A 20,506-nucleotide genomic window follows, 5' to 3' on the forward strand; every position below is an offset into this window, starting at 1 on the left:
TTGATTCTGAGTAGGAAAAGTCATCATAGTCCCAGAGGACCATGGGGAAGCTATTTCATTAGAAAGACCTTAAGACCATAAGGAACAAAATTAGACCATTCACTCCACCATGTCTGCTTCACTATCTGACCAGAGCTAATATGTTTATTAACCACATTCTCCTACCTTTTTTTAACCTTTTATCCCCTTACTAAACAAGAACTATCTATCTTTGTCTTAAATACATTCAATGACTTAGCCTCCATAATCTTATGTGGCAATGAGCTCCACAGATTCACCACTCTCTGGCTGAGAACATTTGTTGTCATGTAAGTGCTAAAGGGTTAGCCCTTCACTCTGAGGCTATGCCCTCAGGACCTAGTCTTTTCCACATGTGGAAACGTTTCCATGTTCACTCTATCCAAGCCGTGCAGTGTTCTGTATGTTTCAATGACAATGGTGATTTAATCGCAGGAATCACCATGCCTCAGACAAGGGGCGAGGTTGAGAAACTAGGACCTTCATGGTGACCTCAGCCAGTACTGGAATTGAATCTCTGCTGTTAGTATCACTCTGCGCTGCAAACCAACCATCCAGCCAGTTGAGCTAACGGACTCAGAATAAAGACAATACTGAAAAGCCAAGTGAAAAGAACGGTTTATTTCCATCAAAACATAAAGTGAGTGATTTTTGCAGCTCATGAAATTCATGACTGAATTACAATCCATATGAATCACAAACTTAAAAGGATGGCAGAATGAAGACACACAACAGAATGGAATTTACGTGACCACAGCTTTAAAAGCAGTATCATGAGCAAACTACACTATGGTTAACTTCCCTGTTGTTCTTAGATAGCAATTTAATTTGGTTCAGTCTGTGGGTTATTACTTTGTGGCATATGGGCAAAATGCCTATAACATCAGCAATTGTCAATAATTGAATTACTCATAATAATGTGGTCTGAATTTAACAGAGGTATAAGCCAAACTTGTCAAGGTTAAAACACAGAGCTTATTAGAATCATCACAAAATTAAGTCTCAAGTTCATTCAGCGATACTTCTAAAAGCTATGTCCACAGGTACACACAGAGAAAGGAGTATGAAGAGCAACACAGATGAATTGGACCTCTTCCAACTGCCCAATGCTATCCATAAATCAATTTTGCTTTGTAACATTATCAAAAATAAATTAGCACATATACATCATTTGATTAATTTGTGTTAACAACTTTAGTGTAATGACAATGATTGGGAATTGCTTGTCTTTTATTTTGACTACTGTTAGACTCCGTAGGATAAAGGAGATTTTGTAATCGGCTCTTAAAGATTGATGAGGCATAGTAATAAATCAAAGGGTCAAGGCAACAGCTAATACTGCCTATAGACACACACAGCATGTATGCAAAATAGAGCGAATCACTTGCTGCAAGATAAAAATGAAGATAGTGTATGAGCAAGATGATGTTCGTTGGCGCAAAGCAAACAATAAACACAGAAAGCACAATTATTGCAAGAAAAGAACCATGTGACTTTCCAAACTGGATTGTCTCATTTGCTGAATGAAGGGTTGAGATAATACATATATAGCAGACTGAAGTCACAAGCAGGGGAATTACAAACAGCAGAAAACACAAAGTGGGAAAATAGTAGACAGAGTAGCTCTGTAAGGTGGAGAGGGGTAGCACATCATGGCAGGTTGTAATGCCCAGCTCAGTGACATACACTGTTTGCTCAGTAAGGAATAGTGGGAGGACACCACCAATAGCTACAAGCCACACCACAAGGCAAATTACAACTGTACGCCCCCGGGTCCTCCAGGTAGCAGATCGTATTGGATAGACTACAGCGAGAAATCGGTCAATACTTATGCACATCATCAGCAGCACTGAACAGTACATATACGCATAAAAACCACCAGTAACCAATCGGCAGAGGAAAGAGCCAAATCCCCAGTTATTGCCAGAAAAATGGTAAGTGATCTTTAGAGGCAGCATCAGCACAAATAACAAATCTGCTGATGCCAAGTTCATCATGTAAATTACAGCTGGCTTTGTCAATTGCATTTTCAGGGTGAATATTAAGATTGCCAGTAGGTTGAGAGGCAAGCTTGCAGTAAACACAAAGGTATAAACAAAAGGAATCACTATAGTTGTCCAGGAACCCATTAGGTACAGTTTTGCTGTATCAGAAACTCTCACTTCGATGACTGAAGGTTGCGAGAGGTGCGTAATATTAAGTCCATTTCTTGGTAAAAATCCTGATATGTTCTGCTGTGAATTATTGATCCTGTTCACATTATTGTTCCTCTGAATTCCAAATTTACCAGCAAAGCTTTTGGCTATGTTGTTGACATTATGTCTTGATATCTTATCTGAAAAATAAGAGAATATTAATTAAGTATTCAATTTAACACTCTATTAAGGAAAGAAGAAAGAAGAGCAGGAGAAGATCTCATAGCCCCTTATGCCTGCTCTATCATTCAATGGGATCATGGGATGAACCTTTATATTAATATTTTGTCCTGTTCCCACTGCTATCCACCTCCCCCACCCCCACCCTGCCTGTGTCCATAATGCTCGAAAATCTACTATTTTCAGCCATACTAATCCTTACTGTCCGAATGTTCACTGTGCCCAGACCTCTGCCATAAGAGTTTAAAAAGGACCACAACTTTCTAACTGAAGACATTTTTCCTCATCTGGACTCACAGCATTCAGCCTGTTACTACCCTTTTGTGAGCTTTATTTCAATGAGATTGCCTCACTGTCTTCAAGACTTCACATAATAATACAATCTCTTTGACAGAATCACCGCACATTGCATGAACATTTGTGTTGCAATCACCCGCAATGGAAAGTATATCCTTCCCTGGGTCGGCAAGGCAGAGGCTGGGTGGTGCAGTAAGTAGCATTCCTATCTGTGAGCGAGAAACTTCTGCTTCAAGTCCAACATCAGGACTTGATGATCAAGGATGGTGCCTTCATAACACAGCCAAATAGATGGCGTGTCAACGAGCAAATCCTTCCAAAGCAGGCAATAAGAACAGGAGAGATTCCTGGGGTGTATAGTGGAAAGAAATTGGAGCCTCGACCACCACTATCCATTATTATCTGTTTGTGCAACTAATTCATCCAGTTTATTGTGATGCCAGATCTTGAGTTGTTAGATCTGCCATTTAGTATGGTGATAGTGGCAGATAACATGGTGGAGAGCATCAATGTGAAGACAGGACATCATCTCCACCAGAACAGTGGTGTCTCTTCCTGATGTTGTTATAAAAGGTGCATCAATAGAAGGCAGGTTGGTGAGGATGTGATGAAATTTCTTCATCAGACAGTGGCGAGCCCATGGAATTTTCTACCACAGAAAGCGGTTGAGGCCAAACCATTGAATATTTTCAAGATGAATCTAGATCTAGTTTATAGGCTAAAGGGATTAAACAGTATGGGGTGAAAGTGGGAAGAGGGTACTAAATTAGATGATCAACCGTGACCATATTGAATAGTGGAGCAGATTCAAAGGACTGAATGGCCTATTCAAGCTCCTTTTTTCCATGTGTTTCCTTCTTGTTGGTTCCTTCGCCACCAGTTATAGACTAGTTGAGCAGAAAGGTAATTTAGGACTGCAACAGCCCAATCAACAGTAGTGCTGTCCAGCTGCTCTTGATGATAGACATTAAAATTCCTCATTCTCTGCCCTTGAGTATATTTTGTGCCCTTGATATCTTCAGTGCTTCCTCCACATGCTGTTCAACATAGAGGAATACTGATTCATCAGCCGAGGGAGGTTGGTAAATAGTAATCAGCAGGAGGTTTCCTTGTCCATGTTTGACTTGGGAGTCATGGGGCTTCATAAGGTCCAGAGTCAATGTTGGGAACTCCCAAGACAACCCCTCTCCTGACTGTATACCATTGTGCTTTCACTTCTGCTGAGCCTGTTCTGTCAGCGGAAGTGGTCATATGCAGGTATGGTGATGGTGTTGACAGGGTTGTTGTTTCGAAGGTATTATTCCATGTGTACAACTTTGTCAGATTTTTGTTTGACCAGTCTATGGGACAGCTCTCCCAATCTTGGCGCTAGATCATAGATATTAGTTATGGGGACTTTCTTGAGACTGTAGGACTGTGTTTGCTTCTGTTGTTTCCATGTTTAAGACCTTTTAGCAGTGAATACAACTGAATGGGTTGCTGGGTCATTTCAGATGTCTGTAAAGAGCCAACCGTATTGCAATGTGGTCTAGAGTCACATGCAGGCCAGACCAGATCAGGATAGCAACTTGTCTTCGCTCAAGATAAGAAATTAGTAAAGAAGTAATGATTAAAACTATGAATTAATAAAATGTTTTGTTTCATATCCTGGCTTTTTTTGAAAGCTCCTTCCCATCAGTTGTGGTATATTTTAAAATGTCTCATTTGTTGAATCAATTCAGCTCAGTCCTTGAAGTAACAATTGGAAGTTTGCTACAGCAATCCAAAACGAATCCCATTGTTCCATTCTCATCCTGTAGCCCTGTATTATCTTCGACTTGCAATGTTTATCTGCCCAGCTCTCAAAAGATTCACTGGTCTCCACCCCTGTGACAAACTGTTCTGGAGTCTTACAATCGTGCAGAAAAAAAAAAATTCCCGTCTCCTCACTTTCTCACTGGCTACATTAAATTGCTGTTGCTTCATCACTAACTCCTCAAACAATGAAAATTTTCTTTCCCTATTCATCTTACAATTCCTCAATATTTTTCTAAACCTTGATTCCATTCATCTATTATGACAAAAGTCACAATATTACAAATAAGTCTCAGGAGTGAACTGACAAGACATACCAGGATGTGGAACATACAAACTTAAATATTTTGGGGAATAATTTCTCGCCAACTGCTAATACAACTTGCATGAACATGCACCTGTGCAATATATCATGGCAACTATTGACAGACAAATTCCAAACTGTGAATAACCATGATCAAAACATTTTTGTGTAAATGCAGGGAGTAGCTGTATTAGTCTTACGTTTAAAACAATTAGGATTTGCCCATCTATTCCAGAGTGAGTGAAATAGAATTGTACAATTTTTTGAAGAGGCCTATCAAAAGATAAAAGACAGGGAAAGCGAATAGCTTTAGTTGATGTGCTAGGCACAATGAACAAAAGAACAAAGAACAAAGAAAATTTACAGCCCAGGAACAGGCCCTTCAGCCCTTCAAGCCTGAGCCAATCCAAATGTACTGTCTAAACCTGTTGGTCAATTCCTCAGCATCTGTATCCCTCTGCTCCCCACCTACTCATGCATCTGTCCAGGCGCATCTTAAATGAATCTACCGTGCCTGCCTCTACCACCTCTGCTGGCAATGCGTTCCAGATGCCCACCATCTTCTGTGTGAAGTACTTGCCGTGGGTATCCCCCTTAAACTTTCCACCTCTCACCTTGAAGTGTGACCTCTCATTATGGAATCCTTCACCCTGGGAAAAAGCTTGTCTCTATCCATCCTGTCTATACCCTTCATGATTTTGTAAACCTCAATCAGGTCCCTTCTCAATCTCCTTTTTTCTAGTGAAAATAAACCTAACCTACTCAACCTCTCTTCATACCTAGCACATTCCATAGCAGGCAACATCCTTGTAAACCTTCACTGCACCCTCTCCAAAGTGTCCACATCCTTTTGGTAATGTGGTGACCAGAACTGTACACAATATTCTAAATGCGGCCGAACCAATGTCTTGTACAATGTTAACATGACTTGCCAGCTTTTATACTCAATACCCCGTCCAATGAAAGCAAGCACACTATATGCCTTCTTGACCACTCTATCCACCTGTGCAGCAACCTTCAGGGCACAATGGACCTGCATTCCCAGATTTCTCTGCCCATCAACTTTTCCCAAGGCTCTGCCAATCAATAGGATCACTGCTCTAGAATTAGACTTGCCTAAATGCATCACCTCACATTGCATGTAATACCTCTTGTGCTGCCAAGATTTATTCAGTAAGTTGGAGTATTCTTGCGAGAAGGTTTCTCACAGCCCATTTCAAGGTTTGAAACTGGAATTGGTATCACTTCAATGTAGTGCTGATGGACTGCTAAATTATCAAAGTTGCCACATTTTATATAAAACATTAAACCAACTGATATATGTGTCTTCCTGTAAATATAAAACACGGTAAAGTGATATCTAGAGAAGAGAAGGGGAATTCTGCAGTGTTGGGAACAACCAACACCACCAAACTGGATGAAAAGAATGTTTATCTGAATGCAGTCACAGCATCATTGTCGCATAAATGGGACTACAGAAGCCTTTTAGCCCCATGGGTCTGTTCCACCATTCTGTGAGATTATTTCTTACATCCCTTTTTGCCCCAAATACAGTCTTAGAGTTATACAGCATAGAAACAGACCCTTTGGTCCAACCAGTCCGTGCTGAACATAATCCCAAGCTAAACTAGTCCCACCTGCCTACTCCTGACCCACATCCCTCCAAACCTTTCCTATTCATATACTTATCCAAATGACAGAAGTTCACTCCATACACGAATCGCCCTCTGTGTAAAAAAAATTGCCTCTCATGTCTTTTTTAAGTCTCTCTCCACTCACCTTAAAAACGTGCCCCCTAGTCTCAAAATCCCCATCCTTGGGAAAAGACAACTCTCACTAACTCTATCCATAGCTCTCATTATTTTACAAACTTGAACTCTACAAATATTTTGGGTTAACAGTAATTGATCAATCTTAGTTTTGAAATTAACAATGCACTCACCATCAACTGTCATTTATAGAAGATAGTTCCAAACATTTGGGACTGTTGGTGTGGGACTACCTCCCACCACCTCCCCCCCCCCCCCCCCCCCCCCAACTTTAGTCCTGAAAGGTCCTGAGATCCTTGAATAATGGAAATGGTTTCTTTCTCTTTTTAACTTATCAGTTTCCCTTAACATTTTGAAAACTTTGATCAAATCAGCCCTTAGTCCTTCTAAGTTCCAGGAAATATGGTACTTAGTTGTGCAATGTTTCCTCAAAGGTTAACCATTATGGTGGCATTGCTTACTTCTCATGTTCATCAACAGTGACTGCTCTTCACATGTTAATTAATTAGCTTAAAATATTGGTGATAGGCCTGTTGATGAGCCTGGCAATGTGAATGCAAAACTTTGAAAAATATCTATGATTCTTTGAGATTAACGTGCTTCTGAATGATGTTATCAAACATAAATATAAGCAGGAATGTTCACAGCAGACTAGTCCAAAATATTTCTCTGCTTTCTAAGGATGACAGCTAGGAGAATATAGGAATATTAGAACAGAAAGAGGCCATTCAGCCCATTAAGTCAGCCCTGCCAATCAACAGGATCACTGTTGAGCAAACTCTTCAATATCTTTTACCCACTCAAACCTCATAACTTGAAAACTACTGGTATCAGAAATCTGTAAGGCCTTACATTAAACATACTCCAAGGCTGAGTTCCCACAGGCCTCTGTGATACAGAACCCCAAAGGTTCAGGTTCGTCTGAGAAACTGGTGAGCATTCCATGAACTCTCCAGTAAACCATTTATCACAATTTCAGTTCAACTCTTAGCCTAACCTGTGCTAATCACGGGCAGCAGAGAATAGAGAACTGTCTTCTTTCAACAAAAAGAAAATTATAGAAAAACATATGAAGCCTTTAGCTATCAGTAAAGATTAGATTACTTACAGTGTAGAAACAGGCCCTTCGGCCCAAACTTGCAAAAAAGTCAACCCACCCCCCTATATTTTACCCCTTCACCAAACACTACAGGCAATTTAGCCTGGCCAATCCACCTAACCTGCATGTTTTTGGACTGTGGGAGGAAACCCACGCAGACACAGGGAGAATGTGCAAACTCCACACAGTCAGTCACCTGAGGCGGGAATTGAACCCAGGTCTCTGGCGCTGTGAGGCAACAGTGCTAACCAATGTGCCATCGTGCCACCCAGAAGAGTCCAAGTGCTTCCTCTGAATTTTAGAATTAAAATTAGAATTCCTACAGTGTGAAAACAGGCCCTTCGGCCCAACAAGTCCATACCGACCCTCCAAAGAGTGGAAGATCAGTAGAGAAATTCTGTGGTATCAGTTAGATTTGGAAAAGCATTTTAAAAGTTATATCACATACCATCTTGCACCAGAAATTTGTAAATTTCCTTCAGGTCTGGTACCTGTAATGACTGTAATGAGGGCAGCCACGTGGACCTCTCAGAATTACAGCTCCTTGATTGAGGCTGTTAATCTGGTCCAATTAGGGAGCCCTGGCTTACAGATAAAAACAAGAGTGTCAGAAATTCTGTCCACTTTTGAGAGCTGGTTCTGAGGGAGCAGACCAGTGTTAAATACTACTTATGTGTAAATAAAGGACGACTTGGTGATGGGATACCAGGTTCTGTGGAGTTATTTCAGTACCTCAGGGCTATACTATGGCAGGATACCACCCCACTATTGTGCCCTCTTTCCATGCTGTTGTCATGCAATTCTATTGGGGCAATTTAGTTAAAGATTTGATTCCAGTTTTGAGTTTGTACACTCTCTAGCCTGGTTTTTCGTCCGCTGTATTTCTAACTGCCCATCCCCGCAAACTTGCAAATAAACAGGTGAAAGGATAATGTCACCCGAACCTACTATGTAAAACAAAACTCAATTATTTTTAACATATTTTACAAGGAACCTGGCACCACTGAGAGGGGAAAGCTATAAAAGAGACCTTTCACGCAGAGGGTGGTACGTGTATGGAATGAGCTGCCAGAGGATGTGGTGGAGGCTGGTACAATTGCAACATTTAAGAGGCATTTAGACGGGTATATGAATAGGAAAGATTTGGAGGGACATGGGCCGGGTGCTGGCATGTGGGACTCAATTGGGTTGGGATATCTGGTCAGCATGGACAGGTTGGACCGAAGGGTCTGTTTCCATGCTGTACATCTCTATGACTCTATGACCAGTAGACAGCATGAGCATAAACTAATTATAAAGTCCTGGTTACTTTAAACTTTTCTGTGTTAAATAAACTGGGACTATGATGCTGACATAAAGAGTCATTTTCAATCTGTAGTCTGTGATATAGTACACGGAAGAAAATATAAAGTATGAGATGATAAACTCCCACAAAGGGAGCGGCTGGTTCTGGTCAGTAGACTTTGCTTGTCTCGGAGCTAATCTGATCCTGGTTTTCTGTCCCACTAACTGTGCTCAAGTACCAGATAGATCCTGGCCCTGTTCCTATCCCTTCTGCCCTCCCCTCAGACTGATTTCCTACCAGTGTTGAGAGCTGAGATGGTGGAGAGCAGGACGACCCACAACACAAGCTGAACTGTCCAGCCCATCCCGAGTGGAAGTTGCCGCGGGGTCTCTGTACAATCCGGAGGCCGGCTCTCCAGCCGCCCCCCTCCGAGCCTCCACCACAGGGTCTCCCCTCTCTGGGAGATCAGTTAGAACTTCAATATCAGGAGGTTGTCAGGCGAGATCTGTTGGAAACTTTTCCACTCTGAAATACAATTGTGGGCTATTCCGGCACTTCCTGGGGCACGGCTAAATGAAGTGGTAATTAGGGAGTGTTCTTAAAGGGGCCGTACCTAGCTCGCCCAGTGAACCATCCCATACTGTAACCACAAATAAAACAAACGGTTATAAATGCACATTTTTTTCAATGTATTGTTAAATTCAAAGAGAATCTACACTTTAATGACTAAAATGCTCGATAAAATACTTACATGGCCAAGGATAAGTCATCTCAAAGGGCTTTTGTAGTGAAATGGCTGTGTCCCTACCTCTGAGCCTGTTCAAGTCCCACCTGCTCCAATGGTCTGTCATTGCAACTCTGATTATTTAGATTAAAAGGCAGTTAGCCCATTACAGTGAGGTACATAGTGACGAGGACCACATTCATCATGAGAGACCACCCAACAATGACAAACTGCATTTTCCCGTCGTTAAATTGCAGAGAGTAAAAGGATAATCTGGTATGAGTTTTTGTTTTAAATCCATTTGGGAAATGTAAACATCAATAGCTGGGCCAGCATTTATTGTCCATCCCTAATTACTTTGGAGAAGGTGATGGTGAGCTGCCATCTTAATCCACTACAGTTCTACAGTGGGGACTCCCACAGTGGAATAGGATGAAGGGGCTCAATACTGATATGCCCCTGTGGATTTAAGGATGAATCCTGAAATAACCCTTTCCCACATCATCCACATTGTGTACTAACATCTCCAACTTCAAAATGGCAGAAAGCCCAGCTAGGTTTTCTCATGTCCAGATACTGCACACATGTATCAGATGCATGTTCTTTCTGTGCTTCTTTAACACAACTAATGTCAGCATATTAACCATATGTAATGTGGGTCCAAACTTGCTTTAATTGTCACGGTGCAACATTATCATTCAGTTTAGCAGGGAAATAATTACAAAGCTGTTGTGAGAAGAATTGCAAGTCAACAGCACAGTAAGAATGGCACTTCCATTGGCTATTAAAATGACCGTGACCCTCAACTTGAATTCTACATTTTCTTTTCACAGCTAGAACAGGGGAACTCCTACATCATGTGGACTGCAGCAGTTCAAGAAGGCAGCTTGTGAGCACCCACTCAGGGGTAATTAGGGATAGGCATTGGATGTTGGCAAAGCCAGCGACACCACATCCTGTACATTAATTTTAAAAAGGTGAGTCATGCTTGTTCTGTGACATCAACACTTCTACCTCTTTTCCCTGAAAACAAATGGAAAAGGTGTTGGATTTCATAAATCAATGAAATTGCAGAATTCGTGGCTGTTAAGGCCCTAAGGCACAAGGCAAGTGCTGACACAATTAAACATGCCTTTCTATCATTTTGCATGTATTTGTTGAAAATCAGTGACCCAGTGATTGGTGTGAGTGGTGAAAGAATGGTTTTCACTACTCACCACCTACACTGTCTCTTTCATTGGAGCAGAAAATCAGACATTTAGCAAGATTTGCATTACAGACATGCAGGCAAGTGGATCTGTTTAAAGTCAATGTTCTCTGAAGGGATTTGTGGCATCAGTCAGCAGAAAAAGGACATTTTCAATGTAATAAAGAAAACACTGAGACATGCAAACTACAGAGCAAGAGGTAGGAAGCAGAAATTATGTGTAAATCATTGGACAGGAAGTGAAATAAAGATCAGTTATACACATGGAGTTATAAGAAAGACATAAAAATAGCAAAATAGGGAAAATAGTTTTTGAAAAATTTGTAACCTTAATTTTTTTTCTTGGGAAAGATGGTACCATATTTTTAAAGGTTCATTTTTCAGGGCCAGAGAGGTTGTGAGGTGACCTTATAGAGGTTTATAAAATCATGAGGGATATAGATAAGGTGAATGGCAGGCATCTTTTCCCTGGTGTGGGGTATTTTAAGACCATAGGACATAATTTTAGTGTGAGAGGAGAAAGATTTTAAAACGACATGATGGACAATTTCCTTACAGAGAAAATGGTTTGTCTATGGAATGAACTTCCAGAGGAAGTCATGGGTGTGGGTAAAGTTGGAATATTTAAAAGACATTGGATAAGCATATGAATAAGAAATATTTGGAGGGATATGTGCCAAGTGCAGGCAGGTGGGACTAGTTTAGTTTGGGCTTATGGTCACAGGGACTGGTTAGATTGAAGGGTCTACTGTTGTGGTAAAGCATATGGAAATTATGAAGAAAGAGATTGACCTTCTTGTGATTTTTACTGGCCACTCCTCTGGACTGTGTAAAGAGCAGTGACTTAGATAGCATGTTCAAATCAGGCTGACAGCATCTGGTAGCGTGGTCTCTTCAGCTGTTTCTGAGAGAAGAGAATGGGATCTTCTCTGCTCCATCCCATTCACAGGACCTCCCAGTCACTGTTTGCAAAGTGGGGTGCCAATTTCCCTCTGTCTATTATGCCTGAAGCAATTGACATGAATGGCAGAGGAGGTTCATCAGGATGTTGCCTGGTAAGGAGGGTGCTAGCTTGAGGAGAGGTTGAGTAGATTAAGATTATTTTCATTGGAAAGAAGGAGGTTGGGGACCTGATTGAGGCCTAAAGGTGGATAGCAAGAAACATTTTCCCAGAGTGGAGGACTCAATTACAAGGGGTCACAAGTTCAAAGTGAGAGGGGAAAAGTTTAGGGGAGATATGCGTGGAAAGTCTTCACACAGAGGGTGGTGGGTGCCTGGAACACATTGCCTGCAGAGGTGGTAGTGGCAGGAATGATAGCATCATTTAAGATGTATCTAGACAGATACGTGAATGGACAGGGAGCAAAGGGATACAGATCCTTACACAATAGGCAGCAGATTTAGATAGAGGATATGGATCAGTGCAGGCTTGGAGGGCCGAAGAGCCTGTTCCTGTGCTGTCATGTTCTTTGTTCTTGGTACATTGTTTCTTCAGGATTTCCACAAATCATCTGCCAATTCCAGTGGATGACCTGAAAACACTCCACTGGGACTCAACTCTGGAAATGGATAATTCAGCTGATGGGAGGCAATTCCTAAAGACTGAGATTAGATGGATATGCACACAGAGTCACAGCATTCATGGTGAAGCAGCTTCACCTGTTTCAAATGGCGGCAGGAATTTCCAGGAATACGTTAATTGGCCAGATGCTATCAAGTAGCTTATTGAGAAAGGTTATTAACACTAAGATTGTGGGTTCATTTTCAGTTCACATTAATCCTCAAATGTCAGGTATTGGCATAATATTGTAATATTAACAACAAACAATAACTTATAACTGATAGATAAATATTCAATCATGTTAATACTTCAGTTTATGCTTTAGGTATTTGTTTTGTCCATGGTAATAGAAATAACTGAACTGTGTAGTTTTTATTCAAATATGAGCAGTGGCCTCCAATTACGATGTATATCACTATAGTAATGGAGGTTTCCTAAGCATTATAGGGAAATATCAGGAAAAATTGACAGGTTGGTCAAATGGGTAAATGCCAGGCAGAGAAATGTGAGGTAATATATTTTAATAGAAGAAACACAGAGAGACAGGCTCAATGGAACGACTTTCAGGGGAAAAGAATCTCAAGGTTCTTTGATGGTAGCCAGGCAAGTTGTTAAGAAGGTTTATAAATAGATGCATAGTATATAATTGAATTGAATTTATTGTCACATGTACCTGAGGCATAGTGAAAAGTTATGTTTTGTGAGCAATACAGACAAATCACAGAGTTAAGTAGCATGGCTAGTAAATAATAGGTAAACAGTGGCCAAAACAAAAACACAGGGTCAGGTGAATGTTAAGAGTTTGTGAGTCCATTAAGTATTCGAACAACCATAGGGTAGAAACTGTTGCGAAGCTGGCTGGTGCATGTGTTCAGGCTTCTGTACCTTCTCCCCGATGGTAGAGTTTGTAGAAAAACATTGCCAGGGTGGGATGGATCTTTAAGAATGCTGGCAGCCTTTCCTTGACAGCGGGCCTGGTAGATGGATTCTATAGATGGGAGGTTGGCCTTTGAGATTGTCTGGGCTGAGTTCACCACTCTGAGTAACAGTTTCCGATCTTGAATGGTACAGTTGCCATACCAGGTAGTGATACATCCAGACAATGGATGCTCTCAATGGTGCACCTATAAAAGTTGACAAGGGTATTCGCTGTCATGCCAAATTTCCTCAGATGCCTGAGGAAGAAGGGACATTGTTGGGCCTTTGTAACCAGTGTGTCCACATAAAGAGTCCAAGAAAGCTTGTTGTGGATGTCCACTCCCCGGAGATTGACACTCTCCACTGTTTCCACCTCTGTGCTGTTAATGTGCAAGGGGGCATGAGTATCATCCTGCCAAAAGTCAATAATGAATTCCTTTGTTTTGCTGGCATTGAGAGCTAGATTGTTGTCAGTGCACCATTCTTCTAGGTCTTCCACCTCCCATCTGTAGTCTGTATCATCGGCATCTGAGATTCGACCGACTGTGTTGGTGTCATCAGCGAACTTGTAAATGGCTTTAGTCTGGTATTTGGTGACGCAGTCATGGGTATACAGTGAGTACAGTAGAGGGCTGAGTATGCACCCCTGGGGGGCTCCAGTGTTGAGTGTTAGTGAGGATGAAATATTGTCTCCAATCTTCACTGATTGTGGCCTGTGGCTCGGGAAACTGAGGATCCAGTTGCAGAGAGCGGGGCTTAGTCAGAGATCACGTAGTTCAGTAATCAGTCTGGAGAGGATAATAGTGTTGAAGGCTGAACTGTAGTCAATGAGTAGGATTCTTACATAGCTGTTCTTGGTGTCAATAACACCAAGGAAATGGTAAATTTGAAATGTTTTGAGGGGGTCTGGCCTGGTCCATAACAAGTGTAACAGGGAGAAAATTCTTAGAATCATAGAATGTTACTGTACAGAAGGAGGCTATTCGACCCATTGTGTAAGTACTGGCTCCTAAAAGAACTACCCAGCTAGTCCCGTTCTCCAAATAGTAAATTTAAAAGCAAGGAAATATGCTACACCTCTACAAATCATGGGTCAGACCGTGGAATGGGAGTATTGTGTTAGGTTCTGGGTATTTTATGTAACAAAGAATATTAAATCCCTGGAGAGAGTGCAGAGGAAGTTTACTAGAATGATACCAGAAATGATAATTTTAGATACAAGAAAAGGTTAGAGAAATCAGGCTTATTATCCTTGGAGCAGAGAAGGTTAAGAGGAGACGTAATGAACGATTTTGACAGAGTAAAGAAGGATATTCTGTTTCCACTGATTAGTATGTCAGTAATGAGGGGTCACAATTTCAAGGTTGTCAGCAAGAGAGCTAGGGGTGAGGTGAAGAGAAATTTGTTTTCTCAGAGAGTTGAAAATGTGTTGCTGGAAAAGCGCAGCAGGTCAGGCAGCATCCAAGGAGCAGGAGAATCGACATTTCGGGCATGAGCCAAATTGAAAGAGGTACAAGTGAAACACTGCTTAATCTGAAATGAGTGTCTGGGGCCTTGGATGGTGAGCATGGAAGAGGTAAAGGGGCAGGTGTTGCACCTTCTGCAATTGCATGGGAAGGTGCCATGTGTGATGGGAGAGGTGTTAGGTGTGATGGGAAGGTGCCGTGTGTGATGGGAGAGGTGTTAGGTGTGATGGGAAGGTGCCGTGTGTGATGGGAGAGGTGTTAGGTGTGATGGAGGAGTGGACTAGGTTGTCCTGGAGGGAATGATCTCTGTGGAATGCAGACAGGGGGAGGGAAGGGAAGATGTGTTTAGTGGTGGAGTCGTGTTGGAGTTCGCAAAAATGGCGGAGGATTATTGTTTGCATGTGAAGGCTGGTGAGGTGAAAGGTGAGATCAAGAGGGACCCTATCCTTGTTCTGGGAGGGGAGGGAGGGGGTGAAGGTCATGGCGTGGGAGATGGACCGCAAGCTGTCGAGAACCCCGAGGTGGGAAGCCACGGTTGGAGAAGAAGGAGCACATATTAAGAGCACCACTTTGGAAAGTGGCCTCATCGGAACAAATGCAGCGGAGGCGAAGGAGCTGAGAGAAAGGGATAGAGTCCTTACAGGACGTAGGGTGAGAAGAGCTGTAGTCCAGATAGCTGTGGGATTCAGTGGGCTTGTAATGGATATTAGTGGATAGACTATTGCCGGAAATGGAGACAGAAAGGTCAAGGAAAGGAAGGCAAGTGTCAGAGATAGACCAAGTGAAGGTGAAGGAGGAGTGGAAACTGGAAGTGAAGTTTATGAATTTTTCCAGGTCAGGATGAGAGCATGAAGCCGCATTGAAATAGTCATCGATGTACCGATAAAAATGTTGTGGGAGGGGACCCAGGTAGGTCTAGAACAAGAAACGTTCCACATACCCCATGAAAAGGCAGGCATAGCTAGGACCCATTGCTACACCTTTGATTTAGAGAAAATGGGATGAGGTGAAGGAGAAGTTGTTGAGAGAGAGAACAAGTTCAGCCAGGCAGAGGAGAGTGGTGGTGGATGGAGATTGTTCGGGCCTCTTTTCGATAAAGAAGCAAAGAGCTTTCAAGCCATCTTGGTGTGGGATGGAGGTGTAAAGAGATTGCACATCCATGGTGAATAGAAGGTGGTTAGGGCCTGCGAATTGAAAGCTGTCAATGTGTCGCAGGGCATCAGAGGAATCCTGAATGTAGGTGGCGAGGGAGTAAACCAGAAGAGTAAGGATGGAGTCAAGGTATGAGGAAATAAGTTCAGTGGGGCAGGAGCATGTGGACACAATGGGCCTGCCGGGACAGTCCTTCTTGTGGATTTTGGTGAGTAGGTAGAAACGGCTGTCCGGGGTTGGGAGATTATGAGGTTGGGAGCTGTGGGAGGGGAGGCATCTGGAGGAAATGAGGTCAGTCACAGTGTTGGAGACAATGGCTTGATGCTCAGTGGTGTGGTCATTCTCCAGGGGGAGGTAGGAGGAGGAATCTGAGAGTTGGCGCTCAGATGTTGCGAGGTAGATGTCAGTACGCCAGACGACAACAGCACCCCCTTTGTCAGCAGGTTTGATGACAAGGTTGGGGTTGGACCGAAGGGAGCGAAGGGCAGAAAGTTCGGATGGAGAGAGGTTGGAATGGTAAAGGGGCAGAGAAATTCAGGCGGCCAATGTCCCGTCGACAATTGTCAATGAAAAGATCGAGGGCAGGAAATTTCCTGGCGGGGTGTCCAGTTAGAGGTGGAATGTTGGAGGGATGTAAAAGGATCTGTGGAGCGGGGGGAGGACTCTTGCCCAAAGAAGTGAGCACAAAGGCGAAGGCGACGGAAGAAGAGCTCAGCATCACGTTGAGCCCGGAATTCATTGAGGTGGGGACGTAAGGGTACAAAGCTGAGTCCTTTGCTGAGAACAGCATGTTCAGCCTCAGAGAGGGGAAGGTCAGAGGATATGGTGAACACACGACAAGGACTGGGGCTGGAAGAGATGGGGTTTGAGGGATTGGGACTGTTGGAAGGTGGAGGGTGGGCAGGGGTGTGGATGAGAAGATGAAGCTTGCGTTCCTTAACATCTGCAAGAAACAGGAAAAGTTTGGAGTTAAGGATAATACGAAGGATGAAATGAAACTGTGGACCAAGACAGCTTTGAGAGAGAGTAGGTTGGTGCTGCTGGAGAGAGGTGTCGCGTGATTTCATGTGGCGGCGCATGGCCCTGAGTGTGGCTTTTAGGATGCGGCGAGAATAGCAGTTGGAAAAATGTTGTATGTCGTGCAAGTAGCTGTAATCCTGGAGGCTGCATGCAGGGTGGAATTGGAGTTGAAATCCACGTGGAGTAAGTCGGAGGTGACGACAGTCACTGAGGAAGGAAATATGAACAGCAAGTCCTGATAAGCCAGAAGGAACACCTCAGCAAGCCCTGTGGACAAGGCGAATTCAACTGTCTTCCTAATGTTTCTGTCCACTCATGACACTAGTTTTCTTTGTCTCTATCTGTGTCTGCCTGAATGAATGTGTAGGCAAGATTTATATAGGAGTTAAAGTTTTAATTAGTAGAGTTTTATGTTGACAGTTCACAGCCATTATCAAGTCAAAAGATGGAAAATTATAGGCCAATTAGCCCAACCTCGGTTTTTAGATTAGATTAGATTCCCTACAGTGTGGAAACAGGCCCTTCAGCCCAACAAGTCCACACCGACCCTCCGAAGAACAACCCACCCAGACCCATTCCCCTATACCTAACACTACGGGCAATTGAGCATGGCCAATTCACCTAACCTGCACATTTTTGGACTGTGGTAGGAAACTGGAGCACCCGGAGAAAACCCACACAGACATGGGGAGAATGTGCAAACTCCCCACTGACAGTTGCCTGAGGCGGGAATTGAACCCGGGTATCTGGGGCTGTGAGGCAGCAGTGCTAACCACTGAGCCACTATGCCGCCCCTTTTGTAGGTAAAATTCTAGAATCCATCGTTAAGGATGAGATTTCTAAATTCTTGGAAGTGCAGGGTCGAATTAGAACAAGTCAGCATGGATTTAGTAAGGGGAGGTCATGCCTGTCAGAATTCTTTGAAGCGGTAACAAATAGGTTAGACTGGGGAAACCCAGTGGATGTTATCTGCCTAGACTTCCAAAAGGCCTTTGATAAGGTGCTTCCCGGGAGGCTGCTGAGTAAGTTGAGGGCCCATGGTGTTCAAAGTGAGCTACTGGCATGGATTGAGGATTGGCTGTCTGATAGGAGGCAGAGAATTGGGATAAGAGGTTCTTTTTTTTGGAATGGCAGCTGGTGACAAGTGGTGTCCTGCAGGGTTCAATGTTGGGGCTGCAGTTGTTCACTTTATATATAAATGATCTGGACAACAAGACTTGGGGCATTCTGGTGAAGTTTGCTAATGATACAAAGTTAGGTGGACAGGCAGGTAGTTCTGAGGAGGTGGGGAGGCTACAGAAAGTTTTAGACAGTTTAGGAGAGTGGTCCAAGAAATGGCTGATGAAATTCAATGTGAGCAAATATGAGGTCTTGCATTTTGGAAAAAAGAACACAGGCATGGACTATTTTCTAAACAGTGAGAACATTCATAAAGCCAAAGTACAAAGGGATCTGGGAGTGCTAGTCCAGGATTCTCTAAAGCTTGACTTGCAGATTGAGTCGGTGGTTAAGAAAACAAATGTAATGTTGTCACTTATCTCAAGAGAGTTGGAATGTAAAAGCAGTGATGTGCTACTGAGACTTCATAAAGCTCTGGTTAGGCCCCATTTAGAATACTGTGTCCAGTTTTGGGCCCCACACCTCAGGAAGGACATACTGGCACTGGACTGTTCCCAACGGAGATTCACACGGATGATCCCTGGAATGGTAGGCCTAACATAGGATGAATGGCTGAGGATTCTGGGATTGTATTCATTAGAGTTTAGGAGGTTGAGGGGAGATCTAATGGAAATTTACAAGATAATGCATGGCTTAGAAATAGTGGAGGCTGGGAAATTATTTCCGCCAGACGAGGATACTAGGACTCGTGGGCACAGCCTTAGAATTAGAGGGGGGTCAGTTTAGAACGGAAATGAGGAAACATTTCTTCAGCCAGAGAGCAGTGGACCTGTGGAATTCATTGCTACAGAGCACAGTGGAGGCCAGGATGTTAGATATCTTCAAGGCAGAGATTGATAAGTTCTTGATCACGCAAGGAATTAAGGGATACGGGGAGAGTGCGGGTGAGTGGCGTTGAAATGCCCATCAGACACGATTGAATGGCGGAGTGGACTTCATGCACTGATTAGCCTTACTTCCACTCCTATTTCTTACAGTCTTCTCTGTAGCTAGAATCTATTTATTTGTAATAAATTGTAAGTTAAGTACAGAAACCTGGTCCATGCCTTCTGTTAATCTGGGTTTTAAAGAACATGTAAATTGGGGAATTTTGTGCACTTTTATCAAATCTTTAACTTTTGTGTTGACTCTTAGAATGGTGAATTTTGATTTCCAGCATGTTACCCCAGTGAGGTGTGACATTACCTAGATCATATGTGAAGCAAATTAGAGCAATCAATCCAGACCAGTGAAATTCAATCCCCTCATTAACCGAAGCAGAGAATTTCTGTTCCACGTCATCGCTGACAGATTAGGTACTGGTTCTCTAGCATGTTGTGAGAGGTGCACTTAAACATTTTTCTGGGCAAACTAATGTGGCTGACCTCATGGTCAGAGAGCCATTTATTGATAAAGTTATGTTAAATCCCAATTATGTTCTTAGATTCTAATGTAGCAAAAGTTCAACGTAGCTTGTTGGTGATCATTGTAATGAAAAAGATTTATTACTTTAATTATTGCTACTGCAATGGTCTTGCCCCACCAACATCTTAACAGAGTGACAATAATATGAAAGTATGCTAGGGAACATTCAAATGAAGGTGTGAAAAATCTTTGACTGGTGTGCAATTCTGCATAAAACAAAGATATAAGCAGGCTACCACAGTATTGTGGTCAATACTCAATGGTGTCAAGCTCACATTAACGGTGAGAATAAAATTAGCCTTATCCTTCCCGTGACATCTGAATTCATACCCACAAACTGCCATTTATCAAAAAGAAATGGTTAATAAATAATAAGAGATTGCTGTTGACCCAGTGTCTATTTATTGTAGCATTATATCCAAAGGTGTTCAATTGGTAATTGCATTGCCTAAACTAGGATTGTACCACACTGAACAGAGACATGCCAGTCAGACAGGCAAAAGTGAGGACTGCAGATGCTGGAAACCAGAGCTTAGATTAGAGTGGTGCTGGAAAAGCACAGCAGGCCAGGCAAAAGCCCTTGGAGGAGGTGGAGGGCGTGGGTGGTGTCTCAAACGTGTGTGGGGAGTTCCTGGACTAGGGGGGATAGGACGTATCGAGCTAGGTGGAGATGAGTTCGGTGGGGCAGGAGCAGGCTGAGACAATGGGTCGGCAGGGGTGGTCAGGCTTGTGGATCTTGGGAAGGAGGTAGAATCGGGCGGTGCGGGTTTCCCGGACTATGAGGTTGGAAGCTGTGGGTGGGAGATCTCCTGAGGTGATGAGGTTCTGTATGGTCTGGGATTTAATGGTTTGGTGATGGGGGTGGGGTCATGGTCGAGGGGGCGGTAGGAGGAGGTGTCTTCCAGTCCTCAAAGACTGTTCCCTCCGTGACTAC

General features: G+C 42.9%; 1 protein-coding gene across 1 annotated transcript; it reads right to left on the reverse strand.

Moving 5' to 3' along the window:
* Positions 1–624: 624 nt before the first annotated feature.
* Positions 625–9,497, reverse strand: LOC140453183 (proteinase-activated receptor 1-like). Its single transcript, XM_072547682.1, has 2 exons — positions 9,239–9,497; positions 625–2,353 (listed from the first exon to the last, which is right to left on the reverse strand). Exons 1-2 carry the CDS (start codon positions 9,303–9,305, stop codon positions 1,194–1,196), a joined length of 1,227 nt encoding a protein of 408 aa, XP_072403783.1. The 5' UTR covers positions 9,306–9,497; the 3' UTR covers positions 625–1,193.
* Positions 9,498–20,506: the final 11,009 nt, after the last annotated feature.

Source organism: Chiloscyllium punctatum, chromosome 2 (assembly GCF_047496795.1).
Source record: "Chiloscyllium punctatum isolate Juve2018m chromosome 2, sChiPun1.3, whole genome shotgun sequence".
NCBI classification, from domain to species: Eukaryota; Metazoa; Chordata; class Chondrichthyes; order Orectolobiformes; family Hemiscylliidae; genus Chiloscyllium; species Chiloscyllium punctatum.